This window comes from Serinus canaria, chromosome 1A, assembly GCF_022539315.1.
Source record: "Serinus canaria isolate serCan28SL12 chromosome 1A, serCan2020, whole genome shotgun sequence".
Lineage (NCBI taxonomy): Eukaryota > Metazoa > Chordata > Aves > Passeriformes > Fringillidae > Serinus > Serinus canaria.
The window spans coordinates 60,136,307-60,159,626 of record NC_066314.1 but is presented as its reverse complement, the minus strand read 5'-3'; the positions used below and the strand labels follow the sequence as shown (position 1 = coordinate 60,159,626).

General features: G+C 42.0%; 1 protein-coding gene across 1 annotated transcript in view; it reads right to left on the bottom strand.

Annotated features, from left to right (window-relative positions):
* Positions 1 to 1,362: 1,362 nt before the first annotated feature.
* Positions 1,363 to 23,320, bottom strand: part of PKP2 (plakophilin 2) — a 39,008-nt gene continuing 17,050 nt past the window's right edge. The window contains exons 5-13 of the mRNA XM_050970044.1: positions 22,485 to 22,692; positions 18,142 to 18,319; positions 11,683 to 11,800; positions 10,008 to 10,169; positions 9,423 to 9,596; positions 8,701 to 8,854; positions 6,643 to 6,820; positions 5,423 to 5,522; positions 1,363 to 3,886 (exon numbers count right to left, since the gene is read on the bottom strand). Coding sequence (XP_050826001.1) covers positions 3,818 to 3,886; positions 5,423 to 5,522; positions 6,643 to 6,820; positions 8,701 to 8,854; positions 9,423 to 9,596; positions 10,008 to 10,169; positions 11,683 to 11,800; positions 18,142 to 18,319; positions 22,485 to 22,692 — 1,341 coding nt within the window. The 3' untranslated portion in view covers positions 1,363 to 3,817. The remainder of the gene's footprint in view (positions 3,887 to 5,422; positions 5,523 to 6,642; positions 6,821 to 8,700; positions 8,855 to 9,422; positions 9,597 to 10,007; positions 10,170 to 11,682; positions 11,801 to 18,141; positions 18,320 to 22,484; positions 22,693 to 23,320) is intronic.

Genomic DNA, 23,320 nt, shown 5'->3' with positions numbered 1-23,320 from the left:
TTCCAGATCTCTGTCTCCTATCAGATGATGCCTTTAGGTCCTGTTATCTTCCCCATGGGATGGGTCTGCAGCTTGAGTCAGCAATGTAAACTGAGGTGTTAATCAGCAGCACTTTAAGCAAAGGAATGTAGGAGCAGCTGGAGTTGGAGTAGCTTGGGAAGCAGCAGTTCTCAGCACTTTGCATGGCCTGAGCATGAGTCACTGGGTGGCTGCTCACCCAATTCCTGAAGCACCCCCCTGGAGGGCTGTGGAGAGACACTGTGGGGCTTTTGGCCCTGAAAACTAAAGCTAGGAACATGCTGATGCTCCTGTCAAGCTGGAACCTAAGGGCTAAGCATGGTACCAAACAAAAACCCAACCAAAGAGGCAGCCTGACTGGCCTCAGCTTCCATGGGCTGCATCTGGAGCAGGGATTGCCAGGCTAAACAGGAGCCAGGGAGGGCTGGGGCTCTTGTGTGTGGCTTTTGATGGTGCCAGCTCATTTCAGTTCTTTTATGGGCCCAGAAGGGGAGGCTGAACCTCTCTCAATAGATAGCATGTACTTTCTCTGAAGAAAAACCCCACAAAAAAAAAGACAAGTAGCCCAAACCCTGTGCCCATGCACAATCTCATGCAATTATTTTACATAGTTTAATTCTATTTAGGAAAGGAGGGAGAAGAAAAACCACTAATGTTTAGGAGCAGTAACAGCAGAAAATAAGGTAGGAGGATGAAATGAGGAAAGGAATGACTATTTCTCTGGTAATGTCTATAATCTACTCCAAAATTATCTGTACAATTTAAGAGTTTCTACTAAAACAATTCTGTGAAAGGTGCTTGCCCTGGGTTGTGGTTAGGACCCAAGACAAGAGGACCTGGGCTAAGTTCCTTGTTCAGCCAAAAGCTCTTTGGGCACTGCTCAGCATGTTTAAATTCAAGGTTTCCAATCTCCTCTCAGGAACAGAGCAAGTGGGAATGTTCTGTTTCTCAGGCCCAAGACTATGGTGAGGCTGATTTAATTATTTTGGAGATCTCCAGTGGCCCATGGTGAAGTTTACTGGAAAATACCAATTAAAGAGAAGTGAAAACAGCAGATTGTGGGTGGTTTGACAGGACAGCAAAACTGGACAAAGAAGTTATTTTCAGGAGGCCTCTGATGCCAACAGGAGCATTAACACAGCTTGCTTTCAGTAACACTGTGCTGTTGCAGGGAAGTCTGAGTCTCCATACCCAGATTTAATTTAAAAATGAGTTTGCCCTTTTGAAGGAAGGGCTAAGGCTTAAAAATACATTTGCTGCATCCCAGCCAAGTAGGTTCACTAATAACAAAAAGACCAAAGACAGATTTTTTGCATTAGAGAGAGCACTTTATTATTTCTCTGCTTTGTTTTCTTTGGAGCCCTGCTGAAATGTTTTTGATTGCATACAAGTAGGAGATCAGTTGTAATAAGGCGTGCCTCATGTTTCTGGTGTTGCTGCCAGGCCTGAGATAATTCTTTGTGACTTTTGAACACTGCTTTGATTTTAAAGGGGCACCATCATAGATTCATTTCAGTTGAAAAAGACCTTTAAAATCACTGCGTCAGTGGTGGAAACAACCCCAGACCTCTGCATTTCCTTTTTAAGGACATCTTACTGAGAGGTACACATCTATTTAAAAATACCCAACACCATTGCTTGTTTTGTTTCTTAAATACCATGTGAGTTTAATAAGAGTAAATGCATGAGCATTTCTAAAAGCTCCCTTCTGCATCTTTTAGACTGCAATTCTTCATTCCTTTGCTACTGTGTATTCAGGTTTACTCTTTCTGTATTAATTTTGCCTACTACTTCTTTTGGGTAATAAAAGGAGACTTGTCCAGGTTTGCTGGTATTCATTCTTTCATGGCACAAGCAGAGTTACTTGGGTTAACAAGTGAGAAGAGAAAGTTGGATTTTAATTGTCTGTTTTCTATCATATTTGAAAAAGTTATAAAAACAATTCCCTCAACATGCGGTGCTGTAAGTTCCCTTTCCCCGTGTTGTTTTTGGACCTGCAGTATTTTGAATATGACAGCCTACAAAAAATAATAGTATTTTTAAAACCTCCTACTGGAGTGCACTTGATTGGAGTTATTCAAAGCAAATGGGGAGGACTAACAGCCCTCTGGAAGCGATCAGTGACAGGAAAGCAGAGCTGTTTGCTTCCCTCCCCAGGGCACATTCTGTCCTGTGTGCACCTGTGGGACTTTCTGGGACTCCCTGGAGAGCTGTGGGTGTCTGCCAGCAGAATTCAGCTCCCAGATATCCAGAAATATGTTTGGACACGATGCAGTGGTACAACCCACTGGTTCTACATTTCTGGTAGGAGCCAGACCTCCAGCCAGGAGCATTGAAATGAGGAGGGCTGGTGACCGCCCCTGTGAGGTCCCTGCTCCAAGGATTTTGCATCTCCTGGACAAGTTCAGCAGTGAGGGTACAGGATGGGCTCTGCTGGAGCAGCAGGGCTTGTAAATACACATGAGAAAATATCCATTGCCATAAAGGTAGCTCATCCCCCCCTGATTTCAGAAGAGTAATGCCAGATCACATCTGCTGATAACCCAGCAGAGATAAATTCTTATTTATATGAGAATTTCCTGCTGGTTTAATGGACAGTCTAACCCCTGGGTTTATGGGGTTTTTGAGAAAAATCTGACTTACTAAATGTAGCAGATGGGGTTTTTTAAGTGCTTCTTTACCATCATATAATGAAAACCTGAGCCTTCAGATCCTCAGGAATTTTTTTCCCCTCCTATTACCTATTCCCACTTGTGCAGGCATAGTCCCAAAGTTACCACATTGCATGTAATTGCTGTAGGGAGGATGATCATCTCAAGTAAGAGAATATGAAGCAGGATTAGATGAATTCCTTAATCAGCACAGAGCCCAGCCTCTTGTGTGTGTCTGTTACTTCAAAAATAAAGGCAAGACTCCACTCCCTTTATTATATATAATCAACAGAATTGGTTTGAAATTTTAATTTTCTTAAAATAATCATTGGAACACCCACAAATAATTTCTCCACCAACTAGCAAAGAATGGTGAGCTTAAGTTCAGCCCAAAGTGTCTGAAACAGAGTGCCTTAAACCTAATGGTTCTAGTTAAAATCCTTTCTGGACACAGTTGTAAAATGCAACAGCCATGTGAGGGAGGATGAGAGGAGCAAGGGACCTATGTAAAATCAGTTTTGTTGCTGTTGCTGATGATATCTCAAAGGAAAGAGGCTTAAGAACCAGTGAGCCCATGAAAACAAGCAATACAAAAATAGTAATTTTAACTTCATTGGTGCTTTTATAATTCATGTAGTGAAACAGCTTCTTGTGCTTACTCATAGAGTCTGGAGATTCTTATTCAGCTGTGTGAAGAAAAAAAAGAGTGAAAAATTACTGAATTCTGAGCAGTGTACTTGATGCTTACCCACTGTAGAAAACTTTTGGTATAAAACAGTCTCAAAAGAATTTGCTGGCCCACCAGCATTCCAAACTCCTCTGTATAGAACAAAGACAGTCATCTGGAGCTCTGACTCGTGGTAAACCTGGATGAAACTTCATCTCAGACTTCCTGGAGAATCCATCTTTGGTTATTCTTGTATTGACATTTGTATTGATGTTGATACACTGGTACTGATGTTGTCAGTGACAACGAGGTGATCAGGATTAAAAACTCAAAAAAGCTACTCTGGCCACTCAAGTCTTTAGAGCAAATCAGCTCCTTTTTTTCTGAGATGCTTTGTGGATCATGATGGTGACACCAAGCCTGTGAAGATGGTTGCACTGGCTGCTGTGTCATCTCTGTTTTCCTGGTGTTGTGCTCTGACTCAATCTTTCAGTGAGTTGTAGGCTTTTGTGGTCCTGCTGTTGATGAAATCTGCCTTCTTGAAGTCAGCCTTTGGAATGGAAGAAAAGAGCAGTTCATTATCTTCAGTGCTGACTCTGCAGGGAAAGGGTGGCTCCAGCTGCCTAAAAGCTGGATAAGGAGCCATGGCAGGGATCTAGGCAGAGTTCTGAGAGTCACAGAGACACAACAGCCTCCTTTAGTCCAGGACAGATGAGAGGATATTGGAAATTGGAATTGCTGAACTCCCTCCACTGACTCTACCAGGGGCCTGTTCTTCCACCTGAGCTCTACAGACTCCTAACTTTTAGGTCACTAATAGCTGAGATCAACCTAGCTGAGATTAACCCTGTCAGAAAAAAGAACATGAGGCAATGCCAAAATGACTCGGGAAATTTTATCAATTTCACTTGATCAAGGGATTTCTGTGGCTTATTAGACTGAAGTTTCAAAACTGTCTGGGCATTAGGTGGTTCTGAAGTTTTCAGTGCCATACCTGGTGTCTCTAGGAGACCTGATTTGCATAGGAAGAGCAAATAATCAGCATTTTGGAAAATCAGGTCTGATGACTGTGTCCTATAGATTTTCTTAAACTACCAGTAAATTAATGAAATTCATGCCATCAGGGATATTGCTGATGGCATGGTAAATTTATTGTATGGTAAATTCAGGAATGCAGTTGTAAAAGAGACAACTATTTAGGAATTTATATGGCACAATAGCCTTATTCTGGAACACAGATTTCTGGTTTGTGCGGCCATACCTGCTAAGTGTGATGCAGCACTGTTAAAGTTTATGCCAAGAAAGCTTTTTGGAGCAAATTTCAACCATAAAAAATCTACAAAGAGAAGCAGCTAATAACAAATGCTAACAGCTTGCTTGAGAACTTGAAACAGTTTTAGGTTATAGAGAATTTGAAGTGACAAATTCTGAACAGCAAGCACACAAGGACTGAAATCAGTTTGGGATGCAGGGTGAAGGTAGGTAGGTGGAAGTTAACTCAGCTGAGGGTTGGAAAAGCAGGCACAGAGCTTAAAAAAAACCAAACTGGTTTGTGGCAGACACATGCTGGCCGTTTTGTGTTTGATCTCACCATGGTAGTCAATGTTTGCCAACCCCTTTCCCAGGGCCTAGGTTTGGTCTGATTATACCCTGGGCTAGCAGGCTGTGCAAACAACAAGAACAGAGCTGCTCTGCTCTTAGGGCAGGAAGCTGCCTCGCCCTGCCCTGGTTTTGCTGCCACTGTGGTCCCTCCGTGCCAGGCTGGCTCAGCCAGTGGGGATGGGCACCTGCCCTGCATCACCTGCCACCACCTGACTCTCCTGGCAGGCAGCAGCAATGCTTTCCATAAGCTTGTCCACAGGGTATAAAACCACAGAGGGAGAGAACATGAACACAGAGGGGCAAAAATTAAAGCCATGCATTACTTACACAGGCTTATGTACAAGAAAATAAGAAAACCAAATTCAGGGACCACTTGAATCCTATCATAGGTTAATTCTTAAATGTACAGCAGTGCTAAGGGCCCCAGAGGACAAATGAAAGGGTTCTAGGTCTGAAGGAACAGAATATTTTTCTTTGTGCTTACCTTTTTGTAGGCACTGTGCAGATCAGTGTGTAACCACAGGGAGTAGAGGAGGACTGAAGCAGCCCTGCTGGCTTTGCTGAACATATTGCTGCCATTTTGCAAAAAGAATGATAAAACATATTTAAATTCCCACATCATAATCGTGGTGCATGTACAGACCTCAGCAAACATAACCTCACAGCATTTGTTTTATCTCTCTTTACTCCTAAGTGCTGGTTTGCCACCCTTTAGGTATTGTAGCATGTTTCAGGCTGTCCTTATTACTGAAACAAATGAAACATGCCTCCCTGCTCCACTCATTCTTCAAATTTAGAGAGAAATCAAGTGCTCTGTAGCCTACATCTTACAGCAGCTATCATATTGTGCATTTTCAGCTGAGCAAAATAACCTCAGCACAACAACCATTTGAAAGAATCTTTCCAGTAAAAAAAATCTCTTGTTAGTTAAACAGGATTAAAACTATTCAGGTCCTCATGAGACCTCCTTTACTGGGATTGATTTCCTCTTTTATTTGGAAAGAGAGAGCAAAGAAAATGGAATAGTTACTGATATTTTTAAAACATTAATTATCTTTGGAGTAAATATTGATAGCATTTGTTTACATATTAAAGAATGATTAAATCTTGGATCTGTTCTCTAAAATGCCAATATGTTATTTTTAAGTACAGATCTTTATGTTCTATAAAATGTATCCCTGCACTTTATTGCAAAAGTTTATCAGGGTTGTGCTATAATGAACAGGAAAGACATTTTGGGTACAGATGAGATCTGCTGATCAGTCACTACATATGTATCAGAATACAGATAGTGTGGTGCAGTTATCTTTGGAGGAGTTATTTAAAATGCTTTAATATTATTAGTTATTTTATATGCCTAAATTATATACATTAAATGATATTAATTTACAAAATATTAAATGCTTTAATACTGTATAGTTATTTTAATTCTTTAAATGAGGAGCATTTGAAATGCAGGAACCTGGTGAGTTTAGCAATGGATGGGAGAGCTGTCCTAAGAGACCATTCTGTATTTCCCAATCAGTGAATTCTGTTCATATCCCTTATTTGGGATGTCCTCTACCTTGAGATGAAGCTTTTCTTCCCCTGAGAGGCAGAGGCTGCAGTTTCTTTTTTGCCTGGGGATAGAATGAGGCTTGTGGAGCCCTTACCTGTCACTGATGCTGATGCAATGACCTTGTGGAGCCCTTACCTGTCACTGATGCTGATGCAATGACCTTGGGCAGGCCGTGGGTGCTCAGCAGCAGCCGGGCGTTGTGCGAGCTGCCCTGGGTCAGGTTGAACAGGGTGTAGCAGATGGATGCTGTGGTTTCACTGGCAACCTCAGAGCCTGGCACACACTCGGGCAGGACTGCCACCAGGTCAGGCAGGACTTCTCTGGCTGCAAGGTGGGAGAGGGACAAGCAGTTCCATTACTAACAGGAAGCAGATTTACCTTATTCCTCCCGTTCTCCCTCAGCAGGGAGCTGTGTGATCCCAACACACACTCCTGGCTTCCTACCTGCATTACATCCTTAAAATTCAGGTGAAGCTGCACCCACACCACAATGGACAGCCTGTACCTTGCCTCATGCACAGTCCATTAACAGCTCATGGGCTGGACTGAACCCACCAGGTGTCCCAGTCATATTTTCTGGAAAAATCCCTTCACCAGGATTTCTTCTCCTGGGAAGCTGAGAATCCTCCGAGAAAAAATTATCTGATTGCTTCTCCTGTGTTTTGCTGCTTTGGAATGTAGTTGGGGATTGTTTATCCAACGTGTGAATTGTTTTAATTTAATGACCAACCACGGTCAGGCTGTGTCAGGACTCTGGAGAGTCACGAGTTTTTCATTAGTATCTTGTTAAGCCTTCTGTAAGTATCCTTTCTCTATTCTTTAGTGTAGCTTTAGGATAGCATTCAATAATATAATATAAGTACATAAAATAATAAATTAGCCTTCTAAGAACATGGAGTCAGATTCATTCCTTCCTGCCATGGAGGACCCCAGAAAATACGACAACCAGGCATGTGCCAGCTGCAGGCTGCCACTTCCCTGCTGGAGATGTTTTATATTAAATTTATCTCCATTTGATATGGAGGTTCATTTTGCTTGATAAATTTGGATAGATGTACGTTCATTTTGTTTGATAAATTTAGACCCTTATAATCTAGAAATCAGTGTGCCCTCTCAAATGTTTTCCTTTGGCCAAAGTTTTTCTTTTTGGAATTTGACCTGAATTCACACATGCTTTCAGGCAATCAAAAAGAACATCTTTTGACAGAGAAAAGGTTCACCTGAAATTCCCCCAGTCCTCTCTGTTATGGGTAAAACAAGAACAATTGTGAATGTGCAAGATGAAGCACCTGCCCCCAAAGCTTTGTGCTATTCTGTCTTTCCCATACTCTCATAAATGATTTTTTCCTGATGACATCCCAACTTCTTATCAGTTTAATTTCTTCTCTTTCAAGGGGATTCACCACCTGTAACACCATATGGATTATCCCTTTGAAATCAGCCCAACAACATGTTACAAGATTTTCATTAATAGGGAATGTTCTCTAAGGCTTAAACAAGGCCCAGGAGACTGTTCTGCAGAATTCTGGAGGGTAATCTGTCCCATGAGCTATCTTTATACCTGGAATTTCCCCTTTCCCCCTTGGTGGGAACACAAAAAAGGACAATAAATTATATGAACACATTTTATCCTGTCAGTAGGGAAAAGTCTTAAATACACAATAAATTGAAATGAGAATACTCAGAATAGAAATGGCTTTATTTAGACATGAGATCATTTAAAATAATTAACCGTTTTTCTATAGCATCTTATAGCTTCCATTAATTAAAAAAAAATTGCAGGAAAACTGTGTGGGCTGCAAACTTCTAAAGCTTTGTGTCTAATGAGAGAGAGTCTGATCTTTGCTAGAAGAATTAGAGATGATCTGTGATTTCTTGCAAAGCATTATGCAGCTGTGGCAGCACAGAACTCAGCAATTACCTTCCTTTACCCTGTTTTGAGCAGAAGAAAAACTCCTTCTGTGCAGAATTTACTTCAGTTGTGTATTTTTGAAAGTAACACCAATGGAAGTATCTGAAGAGGAATACCCAACAGAGTGAAAAGCTTGTTTAGGCAAAACTCTTTATTTTAAGCCCCGTGACTGCAAGTATCTGGTGAAAAATCTACTAAACTCACAGATCAGGGGTTTTTTGAGCATTTCTCTCTTTCAAAGCAGGAAACTTTGATGTGAAGGGAGCAGAGCAAGCTGTGAGTCTTTGCTCACCTATGTCATTTTGCAGGGAGGTGTTTCGGGACAGGTTCCTGAGCAGGGAGACCGCTGTCTTCTTCACTGCGGGGTGGCTGACGTGCAGCATGGCGCGGATGCTCGGGAGCCCGTTGGCCCTCTGAACCACAGTCCTGGCCACTGCCAATGGCATCTGTGGAGAGGCACTTCTGTGTCATTGCCACCAGTGCAGAGCCTCAGAAAAAGCCACACACAGCCAGCTCTCTGCACCAGTTTAAGCATATTTCAAATAGTTTTAAGCCAGAGTTACATATGAGTTGAAAAGGGAGGTGATAAAAAAGAAGTTGCAAGCCCTCTTTCTCCCAGGTGCTCTTTGGGTGGTTCCTTGGACCAATATCATTAGTTTCTTCAACACGTAAGTGATCTACTGCCCTCCTCTCTCCACAGGACTGTCTTCCACAAAATGACATTTTTAGTGCTTTTAACATCTGCTCATTCATCCCTCATAGTGTGATGAATTAGAAAACTCCACACACGGGGCTGTACACAGAGGGAGAAGAAGCAGACCCCACTATCTGCCAAGCAAGGAAAAGCTGCACTGCTGGTTATGACTTTCCCTTCAATGTTCTTCATTTTCCTTCACCATGTCAGTGAGCCAGTGACTTGTCAGTGCTTATTTGAGCTCAACTGCACGGCAGCCCTGAACTCTATGCATTCACATCAAGAACTAGATGAAAAGAAAAGGAAAAAAGCTGACTTACTGGTCCAGTGCCAGCTGTGAGGTTCTGGAGAGCTCCCAGGGATGCTTCCTGGGTGTAGTTTCTGGTACTCTTTGCTATTAAGGAGAGGTATATCCTAATCAGTGTAGAATGCCAGAGCGACTCAACACCTTTGGGATTGCTCTTTTCCTCGGGAAGCGGGGTGTCCTGCTGCTTCTAAACATGTCAACAGATCAAGCCTTTAGAAACAGTACAGATCTCTGCAGCTTAATGCACCATGAGCTGAACTAGCCCTCTTGTGACTCTGCATGACCAGGTTACTTGGAGACTGTCAAGTTCTGAGCTCAAATAATAATGTGCAAAATTTCAGTATTTGATGATAGTGGCCAGCCCATCCAGTGGAGTATTCCTCAATTAACAAAACATTTGCTATGCCATTGCCATCAGCAACAGCTAAATGAGAGAATTGGTGGCAAGAAGGACTATCAAGAAATTTGCATTTTTGGGGCAAGGAAGTGTCACCCTACCAGATACATCAATAACAGACTGTTACTTAGATTACAGCCTTATTTCAGAGTTTGCTACAAGTTATTAACCAAATGAGATGTAACTAATGATGTACTTTACCTCTTTTACTTTTCTGCTCCGTGTTCCAAAACAGCCTGGTGTTTTATCATTGTTAGAAATATTTCTTCTTTGCACATATATGCTCTGGGCATAGCTCTCAGGGAGCTCTATCTCTAGCTGGTAGGAAAGATTGTGAAGAATGCACACACAGTTCTCTGTGGCCTAAAATAACAAAAGAATAGAAATGGAAAGCTTTGGCATGTGTTGAAGGGACATGTACAGACACAGGAAGAGATTTCATTTTTGGATCTTCAGTAACTGCAGAGTTTCTAATGCCTCATGGAAGAGCCAGGCTTCATGGCAGTGATCCACCAGAGTGCCTTACACTGAGAAATGAAACATGCCCTGGGATGTTCCTGAGCCCAGCGGGCAGCTGGCACTCGGGGCTGCACTGGGAGGGGGTGCCTGCCTGCTGGAAATGGTCCTGGGACATTAGAATCCCTCAGCTGTGCCTGGGAATTGTTTGGGCAGGTGCTGCTTGACACAGAAATGTGCCAAGAAATGTTTAAGGGCTTAGGAGAAAAGATGATAATGTACACACCTCCCCACAGCATCAGCAAAAGGGAAGCTTTTTATCTTCCCCAAGGATGAAGCATTTTTTTCTGGTGGAATGCTTTTTAAAATAAGACATTCCTTCCTGAACGTGGCTAAGGTCAGGGCTACAATTCCTGAGTGATGAGTCCAGTGGCAAAGAGCTTTGTTACCAGTTGCTCCTCTTTTGAAAGTCAAAAAGGAATGAGTGGTTCCAAGACAAAATGCAGCAGGGAGCCACTGGCACACGTGTAATGTGCTGGATTCTCCCTGAAGCTAATGGCACTGGATACAGGGAGATGGGCAAGCTCAAGTAACTAATCCTAGAACAGAGCAATAAATGTGCAGTAATTTACACAGCACAAGTTATGGCAGGCCCACCAGAAGTGCCTTACAGGCTGCAGCTAATGTCAGTGACAGCTGCTCTTCTCACCCAACTTCACCCAGCTGAAAGACAAGATCTGCTCCCAAAATCTGTGTTCAGGGTTCACCTGCCCTCCGTGGGAGGAGGAAGAGTGAGAGAAGCTGGCACCTGGAGGTGTCCATGTCCTGGTAGTTACTGGCTTAGGCTTAGGCAGCAAGGAAAAAAAGTGCAGCTTTTTTTTCCTACAGAAAACCTAGGAAAATTAGTTCTGTTCTAAATGATGCAAGCTCCTCAATCACACTGCCATCCAAAGGGATTTAGGTTCTTCATTTCCTAAGGGGTATGTAGCATTAAATCTATAGGAGGGTAACCAGATTAATTTTTTAAGCTTTTAGCTAGTTAGCACCCTGAGACAACCAACTTCTGACTCTTTCGAGTTCCAGCATTTCTGAAAGCTGTGATTTTATATCACTTAAAACAAACAAACAAAATCAAATAAAGAAACAAAAAAACCCCCAGACATTTCTATCTTTCTCTCTAGAGATTCTGACATTTTTTTCTCAGTGCTGAGTTATACTATTCTTTTAGATTGCAGGATAAAAATACCCCAAAAAAGATTCTTACTGGACTTCCACCTTTGGTGGCAGTTTTAAAAGCCCTGGAAATAAGTTTTGTAAGTGCATTACAGCCAAGTTTCTGAACACTGGTTTCTAAACAACAACAGAAAAATGTTCACTTGGCCATTTCCCCCAGGCAAACACTTTTCATTTCAAAGAGTACCTTGTCATTGGGCTCATGGTCTGCAATAGCTCCTTGGATATAATACACAAGAGAATCAATCAGGCCCTCACATTCCCTCATCTTCTTCCTTCCTTCTGGGCCAGCAGAGCTCATGTTTCTGTGCAGGAAAGAAAATGTTGGGGAGAAGAGATTTAGTCAAAGCTATTTTCTTGTGCTCCTCTGACAATCTTTTCCAGCCAAAACTTAAAGATACTGAAGTTCAGGTTGACTGCTTCTTTTCTTCAGAGGTGTAAGAGCTGCTTCTAGATAAAACTTTCACTCCCAGACAAAATACTCCAGGGAAACAAACCACTGTGTTTGGATGGGTAAGGTAAGATCTGACTCAAATTTTCAGCTCAAAGTTGAGTCAATCCTTTTTAAGCAGTCAAGAAAACAAGAACAAAAAAAACCCCCAAACTTGGATTTGTTTTCCCTATTCCATTTTCTGTTATAATTTTAATATTTAGGATGGTGAAAATATCAGAGGAGAGATGCCTGTGAAAATTCCCATGCACACGGATGTCCTTTAGAATTAATTTACTTACACTGGGCTGTTCTTGATCCAAGATGACCCATCAAGAGGCCCATGGTCTGAGAGCTTTAGCAGCATCTCCACATTCTCATGCCAAGACCCACCCTTTGCCTGGCTTTCAAATAACATTTGCTGGGCTTTGTACTTGGTAAGCCAAGTACAACTTACAAATGAATAACAAAACTCATTTAAAAACTCTTGAAACACCAAACACACACTTGATACTTGAAGCTGCTTGGCTCTAAACAAGCTACTGATTTCCATGGAAGAAACAACACTTACACTTTTGGGGTTTAATTATTTTTACAACTCAGCAAAGTCTGAATTATGGAATACCAGGATTGTAAATCCAGCTCTTTTTTTTTTTTTTTTTTTTGGGTTCCTGCAGCTCTGCACATTCAAGCTTCTTTCTTTGAAATAACATTAAATATTGGCCAATGCCAGTCTTAGCACCCATCATAACAGAGGGACATGTTCCTTTAGATGGTTTCAAGTTGCTTATTTTCCATGCTTACTTTGCCCATTGAAAATTACAACGTTTACAATTTTATTAATGACAAAGCTTAAGCTTTCCTGTGGCTTATGACTGTAAAATGAATGTGACATTTTGTACACTGTCATTTTACTTCTACTAATTTTTTTTTTCCTCTGGGAAATAAATGTTCAGGTTACATACTAAGCACTGTAATTACAATTTTACTTTAGGTCATGATGTTAATGATGTCTCTATTTATGAGTTCATTTATTCTCTCATGGAATTATATATCACAGAATCAATAATCAGATCCCACAACATGGCCTGCTACAGAAATCCCTTTGGAATTTAATTTCACCTACATATGTCACATTCAAGGCATGTCACCCTTTCCTATGTTTATGCTGACAGAAGTGTGCATGTTACAGCCCTCCTGGTGCATAGCAAAAATAGTTTGTGGGGCACACAGACTAAAAATACTGTTAAAGATAAGTGTGGAATTTCCCTTGCCAAAGACACTTCAGCTGATGCAGTGTTTGGTTTTGTCCCACATATTCTAAAATCCCCTAAACTTTTTACAACTGCTCCTGCTGAATGCCTGTGCAAGGAGAGGCCATGCCCTGGCTTTGCTGCCAGCAGGAGCAGAGGAAGGAGCTTTTCTAGCTCAGGAGGGAGAGAAGAGCCTGAATTGGGGGCACTGTCCTGTTCTGCAAGGAAATGAATTCCTGGGCTCTGTTCATTAAGAAGCTGATGCTCCCCCAGATTCAGGTATCAGTGTGTGTCCTGTGCACACCTGCACACACGTGGCTACTCCCTTCTCCCCCTTTCCCTGTGTCCTTAGTGTGACATTGTGCACTGGGAAGGGAAGAGCTCCTGCTCTCCCACTCCTCCCAACACTGCTGTACCCACCTTACTCAAAACAGGGTCAGACAAGGGCATTTCAGGCAAAACCTCAGCTGACAGCTTAAATTTGTTTGCTGATTGAAGCTTGAGGAATTCCAGGAAACAAAAATATCATTCAATTTGTAAAAGAAAAAAAAAATTCTGAGAAGTGTCACAGAATTGTAAATTTAAATATATATTTCTTTGAAGCAATGGAGACATTTTGCTTAGAGAATTTAAAAACTGACTTCATCTTGGCTTCCTAAGATTTGAGGTTCCTGACAATTGAAATGCCACTCTCTGAGCTTGGGAGCTGGACTTGATTGTAGGGGAGTTCCAGGAGGCCCTGAAATCCTCAGTGCTTGCAGAGTGAGGAGAACACAGCCCTGGGGAGATTGCCCCTCGTGGGGATGCTCTCCTCTAAATGACTCAGAACTCACCATTTGGCAGCACCCACTTATGAAAAATGCCTGACTTTGGGCATGCTTGGCCATGGTAATCCTGGGGACGTGCTCAAGCTGTGCCATTTGCTGATCTGCCTGCACACCTCATTTATCTCATCTTGCATTTCTGCTTCCATCCCCTCCTGCACACATGCATGGTGCAACTATACCTGTAATCCAGAAAGAGCCCACAGTCCTGGGGTGAGGATCAGCTAATTTCCTCTTGGGAAATGTTATTTTGATCCAGAGTTGTGAGGTAAATACAAAGACATTCGACACAGTTAAACCAAGGGTGACTTTGAAGGAAACAGAATGATGATAATAAACATTCAATTAGCTGATAAATGGCAGCAAATGAAAGGGATACTCCCTCTAAGCCAACACTGAGTCATGCACTGACTGTTGGAAAAGGTTCTTGAACTGCTCTGAATGCTCCATGTAACTGATAAGAAGAAGGATTTTGCTCCCTGGACTCATTTCTGCTGAAACTGGTAACGTGAATTTAATTCAATTACCAGACAGCATTTTGGGAAATTTTATTCCCTTCATGCCTTGCACAGCTCAAAAATTCACCAAGGAGGTAAAGGTATCAGGGATCTGCTTGGTAACTAGATGTGCCAGGCTTCAAGCTGCTTGGTGGAAGTAACAAAATTCCTTTCAGGAATTGGGGGGCAGATAAACCGAAGAGGAGGCAAGAGGAGATAAGAATGGATGGAAATAAACTTCAAGGAATGGCAGTGCTACGCAAGAAGCCTTGGTTCAAAGACTTATTATCATCAGTCACTTCTTTTACATTCTCTCTTAGAAGCTGCCACTGTGAGTCCAAGATTTTCAACACCTGGGGAGAGCTTTGGCTCCAGAGTAAATGGAAGCAGATGTTTCTGCAGCCTCCTGGGTTGCAGTGACACAATTTCCTCCAAACACAGCTCTCCACTGTCCTTGTGGGTCACTGTGTAATTCACAAGGAGCTCAGACAGGGGCTGGGACAGACAAACTGTGAAAAATAATAATGAAAAAGGAAGGATGACTTTTGTTTTACTGGGTAAGAAGAGAGATTAGCTGACTATCCTGGAAATAGTTGTCTAGAATGTTTTGAAAAACGAGAATACATAGGGGCACAGGATGTTCAGTTACAGGGCACTTAAAAAGGAAGGCTCTGTAGGGAAGTACAGCAGCTTCAGCACTTAAATTAAATGTTTTGCAGGGGAAACTGTGATAACTGTGTATAAATTTGGGAAAGTTCAGCAATGCAGAACTTCTGGGAAAAGCTATTTCTAGATAAAAATGGAACCAGTTCATTATCATCTTTCAAGGTGTGATATAAACAGCTTTCCACTAAGCCTTGCTTTCAGAGGAGAAGCCATGCCAGAGGTTCAGTTCTGTATATAGATAATATTCAAAACCATGCATTCTACATGGTGCTGGGATCTTATCCTTTCAGACTCAGAGGAGTATGGGGAAGTAAGACTTTTATCCTTTGTATTGGAACTAGAAGCAGAACTTTTATGTGTAAGACTTTTAGGCCAAGAAAAAGTGACTTTACCTTTAAAATCCTACAGGACTTGTCTACAAATATCTGTAACACTCCTCTAGATAGTTTAATACAACGATTATACTCGTTCAGCTTATTGCCAGGCAGCCAGTGAAGTCTGTTGGTTGGTTTGGCTTACTCTGTGGGTCCAAGCAGAGTGCATTTTATCATATTTCACAACCAATGAACACTCTGACTTATTTAACTGCCAATTCAGAATTCCGTGTTTACACAGCTTCTTTTTACAACATAAAGCTTGTGACCTGTGGTTTCTGTACAGCTTTGCTTCTCACAGGGTCTGAAGACAAAATGCAGACCTAGAGAATGGGATTAACAAATCCTTCTAAGGTCAGACTTCCTTATCAGTGACTGCATGCAGCACACAGGGATTCAGGACCCCACAGTACTTCTGGCAGCAGCTGGGAACTGGTCTGGTCATGCTCTCATTCCAGGGCTTGAAGTACCTACAATGTTATCTGCTAGACATGGATTCACTTCTCCTGCTGCTCTTTTCTCACAAAGGATGAAGGAAGCTTTAATTTATAATCTGGTGATGGTGTGGTGCAGTGCAGACACCCCCACCAGGTGCTAGGGCTGGGTTTGGGCTGTGCTTGTCCCTTTCAGTCAACAGTTGGAAGGAAACTTTTGAAAAGAAGTTCTGGCATTCTCCTGTAACTAAGAACAGCACTATGCATAATGTATTGCACTTCAAAGCACTATTTTTACCCTCTAATAGGAGCTGCAGGCTATAGACTCTATCGACACACCCAGCAAACATGTTAGCATCACAAAAGGGAAGACTAATTACAGATTTATATCCTGGCAAATAAGAAGACTCTTTTAACATATTCATAAGTAACATCATTTCCTCAGTGCACACTTTCATTACTCCATGGTGTGCTCTTCTTTTTATTGATGCAGAGATTTTGTGTTTTCCTAATACATAAGGAAGGAATACTTCTAGTGACCTAATCTGGGAGGAGAGTCAATTTCCAGAAACGGATTAATCTTAAAGATCTCAGCTATTTAGCCTGTACAAATAGGTAAGCCTCATTAAAAACTATTCTGTGCTAGAAAGTATGTGGCAATCCTGCAGATCATCTTTACCTGGGAGTTTTCAAGCCCTTCTTTTCCTATTCCTAATTTTCAGTGCTGAAGCTCTTAAAAACAAGAAGGACTAGAATGTGGAGGTCATATTTTTAAAATAGGTAATGTATCCTTAAGCACCTACATAAGGACAGTTTTAGAGACTTTTAACTAAGGCTGGAGAGATCACAGCAATTCTGGAGCAGCCCAAGCACTGACTTTGTGTCCAGAGTAAGGTTAACCCAGGAATCCACTGTCATTTAAAATAACCAGGTACTGTTACACCTTATTTGTCACATAACAAGTTCTGTCAATCTGCTGAAACAAGCTCAGGAAGAGCAACACCAAGCTAAACCTGAGATTATCTGTGCCCCCATCAGCTGCCTCACAGGGAAGAGACAGTTTCAGAGGCCAAACACCAAGAGAGGACAGCCAGACTGGTTTCTGCACAAATGCAGCTTGGGCTAATTAATATGAAAAAAGACAACCTCCTTCATTTTCTAGACAGCAGCACAAAGTGTTAGCTAGAGAGGTTTTATTATGGGTGGTCAATGTTTCTTTGTATTTGTTTTTGAGTCATCAGAGTAAATAAAAGTTAATTATCACTTAGAGAAGAAGTTAATTAGTAGTTAGTGGGCTGACAGGAGTTCCTGCAGAAAAAGGTGTATTGTTGTTGAGTATTTTGTATAGTTTACAATCCATTTGTCTTCTGAAGCCACACCAGTCAGATACAGAGCTGTTGCACAAGAAAAATGAATGCCATACACATACAACTACTCTGCTGTAGAACACGTCAGCATAGCAGGTATGTCTGAGGCAAAATGGGCACCTTTCCAGCCTCCAAATTCCAAACTTAATTCCTTGTATTCTACTAGAAGGAGTTTAAACCTCAGGTCGTGCCTTTGCAGTCGTACATCACACCTTAGGCAATTCAAACTGCGCCCTTTTGTGCCTTTTTAAAATGGGTAAACTTACTTAATGTGCAATGACTTTGAACTCACAAAGGGCCCCCAATTTATAGACTGCTAAAGAAGTTTTTATTGAAGATGTGATTTTTATACTTCAGCCATTTAGGGTGTGTTCCCTGAGGCCTTGGGTGTTTCTCTGCAGTAACTGCTGCTGTGCCCAGGAGTCTATTAGCAGATTGCAGTACTAAATACACAACTGTAAATCTATTCCTCCACCCCATGGCTGCAACTTGCTTGAACTTGTGCAAAAGGCTGCACAGGGCTTAGTCTGGTTTAAAAACTGGCTGTCCCATAATTTAAGTTGAATCACTTTCTAATCAGTCTAGGCACAGATTATGATATCTTCAAACAAGCATCTTTGGTAGCTGCTGGAAACACAAAACACTGATGTGCTTGTAGGTACCATGTCCCCTTTCTAAGTCATCTGTTTGCATGAGAAGTGATTGTGGCTTGAGATGGACTCTGTGTATTTATCCAAAACCAATTCTGTCCCCTGTTTTGTCATCACTATTGCTTTGGGTAGTTGTAGACAGAGTGCTCACCTCAGGCATCCTGTGGCATTGTAGAAGATATCAGGGTCAGGTAGAACACTTGATTTTGGGTAATCTCTGTCTGGCCAGCCTGAGTAGGGGATGAGGACAGCCTCAGTCAGGGTCTGCAGGGCTTCTCTGACCAGCAGGTGCTTCAGCTGGTCATTGGAGGACAGGTTCCACAGCAAACCTGTAATAGCCACAAGAAAATCAGAGAGGCAAAAAGACTCCTCTGCTCTTTGAAAGACTCAATCTCCCACCCCTTGGTGTTTATGAGTGAAGAGCCTGCCTGGCACTGATAATCTGGAGGGAAGCAGAAGGGATTGGTAAATGCTCACCAGCCCTGATCCAGGGACATGGAAACAGGGCAAAAAAGGGGGCACAGTTATCCATTGAATAAAGTAAAATCTCTACATAGCGAGTCCAATGCCCAGCCAAGAAGTGCAGCTTTCCATGGCCCTGCATTGTCCATCTGCTGCAATCACCTTCTCTGTTAGGAAAGCAGCACAAGCTAAGGGAAAACAAACTCACAAAAGGGACAGATGGGAGGAGCAGAGTTTACAGAAGATTTGCTGGAAGGCAGGAAATGCCCATTACCAAGTTTCTCTAACACTTGATTGCAAAATTTCTCATAAGAGGGAAAGCTGTTAACACTGGTTGGCTGCCACTGTCCAGACATTTGTCACTAAACAAACCATTAAGTAATTCCACAAACCTTGTCCACTCACAATCTCCAAGATTAATTTCAAATACAATCTTGTTGAATTTAACAGGTTCCATGGTGTTCTATTCCATCAGACAACAATTCTTTTTAAAGTCCTCTTCCCTTGGAAAACAACAGGTATTTCTGCTTTTCACTACAAAGACATTCATTGTTCCTCCAGCTTGCTGCTCTAAGTTTCACAGCCCTCCTCCTCCACACACTGGCAGAGTATTAGTCAATGTTCCTTTCATCAGCTCACAACAAGAACCGCAAAAAAATGTTTCTTTTGTATCTCCTTACACTTTGAATTTAATTTCAGTTATTGTGAGCAACAGTAAAATCAAAACAAAAGCCAGCCAGAAGCAGCCTGTTCCTTCTTCTGGGATCAGCTCTTCAGCCTCTGAATCAGGGGATGAAAGGAGGAATGTGCCTTTCTGAAGGATAGGTAAGGCTTACAGGAAAACAGACAAGCAGTCCAAAGGGCATTGCTAAGCTAAGCAGATTAAGACAGAAGGGCACAAATGCAAGGAATGGCACAAGGACAGAATACACTTTCAAAAAGAAAAATATACATTTGGAATTACAGGCAGATACTTTGAATTGTCAGAAGAGAATTTGAGATAGTGCTCTCACTGTAAATTTTCCAACAAAAGCCCTACCTTTACCCACTGGCACTGTCTCTCTGGGCTCAGAAGGATACTCTCAGTGCTATTCTGGGTGTGGATGAATGTGTGCACATTAGGAAATGTCTCTAGCAGTGGATTGTTTCCTTGCACCTATGCTATATTCCTAGGAGCACAGCTTTCCCTTAGATGGTTCTTTGGAAAAATGGGTGGGGTCTGCTTTTAGATTTTAATGACAGTTCTGCTCATCCTGTAATCTTCCCCGCAGGAAAAGTTTTCTTTCATTTCTTATATTTATGCTGGATGATAACAGGATCAGGAGGTTAGCTGCTCCCTGGAGGCTCATCTGGCTTACCTTTAAAAGCTAAAATCTTTTGGCTCTTTCATGCCACAGCCATTTTATTTTCTGTTCCTCAGGATGCTCTCCAAATGCTACAAAACTCCAATCCTGTCTTAGGTCTTGCAAATGAAATCCTCTCCTGCCATTTAGGAGGAACTTCACTCCTTTCCTAAGAGATTTCTAAGTAGCTTGTGTGCCAAAGAAAGGACAGAGCCTCTGTTTATCTCTATCAATGCTTTTGTGAAGCTACCAAATTCAGCCAAATTCAGTGACCTTGGGCAGGTCTGATTCCCCCTGTGAAGAGATCATGTGAGCACAGAAATTGCAGAGGCTCTGGGCAGCTCTTTTCTGCAGGGGGGCATTAGGGAGGCTGGCCCACAGCAGCTCTCAAACCCCTGTCACCAGCACCAAGCTGCTTTGCTTTGGTGGTTTTTGTGTGCTCACAGCCTGTGAGGCACATGCTAAACCAGCATTTATCTCCACACACCTGGGTTGCTCTCAGCCTTTTCACAGCACAGTGCAAGGCACAGTGGCTCACTCTGTGTTCCTGAGCCTGGTCCTGAAGAAAATACAGGCCATCAAAGTATTCCTTGAGAACATATGATAAAATATGGATTAATGTTAGCCATGTGCTTGTCTGTATTAACTCTGATGGTCCTCATAAAGCAGTGACCTTTAAAGATAAGCTTCTGAGGCTGAGATTTACTTATCTCAAGTGCACCAGTACTCTATTTCTGACAGGTAATGAAGTACAGTATCAGAAAACTTCTATCTCAGAGTTTTAACTTCCTTTTCTCCTAAAACTTCCTTATTTCATATACTTTTGTCAGGTGGAGTGCTTTGGTACCATGCTTCCCACTGAGCAGTAGAAACAAAAAACTTCCTTCTGCTGTCCTTAGACATCTTTATTATCTACTGCATGCTTTCAATCCTTGGCCAGGAGCTTTTCACTACAGTTCAATGAGGTGTTTTCAGGTACCAAGATGATTTTACAAATCTTTTATGGGCAAAGACATTTAGGTGAATATGATGCCCTACATTTGGAAGTCCCTAATTTACAGCCAGAGCAGGTAATATGTATGATGAGGAAAGACAAATGGATTTCTGGTGCAGACTGGTGTAAGAGCAAATCTTTCACATTAACCCTTTCCTGGAGGTGCACCCTTCAGAGAGACTGCATACATAGATATGATATTCCACTAGTCCTGTATGAAGTCAAAGGCAATGCAAGAGGTGAAATTATTCACCCAAAATGCCTTTTGCTCTTGTAGGCTCCTTGCAGCTTGCTGAGGAGCTGGAAGAACTGCACAAGTGATGGCAAAAAGTATGCCCTAGTGGCATTTTCACTAAGGTACCCAGTGCATTTCCTCCTGGCTGCACATTTGGTCTTGAGCAAAGTAAGAAACACTTCTGTCTTGCTGTATTTTTAAAGTTGTCCTTTGCAACTGATAGGCATGAAAGCACATCATAATATTTTGCTTTACACAAACTACATCATCCTGCTTGGCATAAATAATTTTTGGTGTCTTCTTTGTTTTGTGAGTAAATATTCACGTTCAGTGAACAGCAGTAATTGCTGAAAGAAGATGTTCCTGTATCCATTTCCACATTGGTGAAGGGGAAGGCAGTAATATTCACAACATACATGTGAGTTATCAGGCACATTCAACACTTTGGTCAGAAATTATGGAACTGCTGGCAAGGAAAGAGCATTGGCCTTCTTGCCACTCTGCCACCACTTTCTCTGCTTCCCTCACTGGTCTGTAACAGCACTGAGAGTTAAGGCACTGTACAGTAAATTACTCTGTGACCCAGTTCTGCAACTGATAGTGTGAAAAACTTTAAAACATTTTAACATTGCAGAGCTGCAGAACTGAGCTAAAAACCAGCCAACAATACAAAGCTTTGTTCTCAAGCTTAGGGAGCAGAGTATTGCAAATACTTTAAAGAATGCAGAATTGCAGAAAGTCTCAACATGTCTTTGCTTCAGGACAGGGCTGCTTGGCAATTTCAGTATCTTTCATGCACTGCTCTCTTAACAGATTTTGTTCCTGGCATCTTTAAAGCTCACTTGAAATAATCCCCCTTCATTTATTCATGTTTTCCATTTATAAAATATAAGCCTGCTCTTCCTTTGCTCTTCCTAATTAGAAAGAATGTGGGTCACAAGCAGTGGAATTCCAAGAGACACGCTAGGGACACATGGGACTGCAGGGATGAAGCAGGAATCTGGGGCAGTGGGGGTTGTGGGGAATAGAACATGCACTTCTGTCCTTGGCACAGGACTCTCTGGGTGACAGCCTTCAACAAGGAACTTCCAGTAGGTGCTGTCAGCAGAGTCAAGAAAGGCAGGCTGAGCTGCTGTGTAAGTAGCAGGCATTAATTATGGTCCCAGGCACTCCTAGGGAGCCTGACTTTTTTTTTCTGGAATATCAAGGATCTAAAGCTTCCTGCAAGCACACTCACTCCACCTCTGAAGAAGTTTTAAGAGGGGAAGTTGCATTCCCAATCTCTTGATACTGACTGAAAGACCGGCCTTGAGTAAGGACCCTGGAATTTTACCCTCCGGGAATTGCTTGGAGTAGGTGACAATGTTTTTGCATTTAGTCACTAAACAATCATGTACCTCTCCCTGAAAGCTTTTGCCCTGCTTAAAGCACTTCAGGCTTGGCTGCAGAGCAAACACTACCTGTGATTTGCTTCTTGGTCTCTATGTCCCTGCTGTGCCGGAGCAGGCGGAGCAGCAGAGGGATCCCTTTCTGCTCTGACACCTCCAGCTTGTTGTCATTGTCCTCGAACACCAAGTTCCTCAGAGCACCGCAGGCTGCCCGCTGAATGTCCTCATTCTGAACCTCAAGGAGCTGCAAAAGCTTGGGGATACCACCAAGGGAGAAAACCTGCGAGGAAAACAGAGCACAGCAGAGAATGCTCAGGTGCTGTAAATGACAAACTCCCCCCTGCCCCAGCAAACGTTTAAATAGTTATAGACTCCTTTCATTTGCTCCTCTTTGAGAGACTTGAAGCACAGATCATTAATCATTAGGACATGGCTATTAACCTCTGGGCTTTTGTATGACTAATACTTAAAATCCACAACTAGGAGAGGCAACATATTTTCATAATTAATATCAGAGAATGATGCTAAATCTCTTCTAGCTTTGCCACAGATTTGTACTCTCTGACAAGACATTTAATCACTCTGCCTTTTAGCTTCCATGTTGGTGAAATGAATATTTGAGATTTAATTCTGGAACATTTATAACCAGGTTGGTTTTTTTTCCTCAGCAACCAGCCTGATGAAAAGAGAGTGTTCTTCCCAATGCACGTATTGAAAGTGTATTAAAAACCAATACATTAAACTTAATACTTCTTAACTATGCCACACAGAGGAAGAATAGTAAAAGTAAGCATCAAAATGTAGAGCAGTAGGCATTGTTAGCCAGCTATCTACCAAACTACCCACCTTAAGAACAGACTACTTTTCAGGGTTTAAATCTTCAGAAAACGAGCTTTTGGCCCCAGATG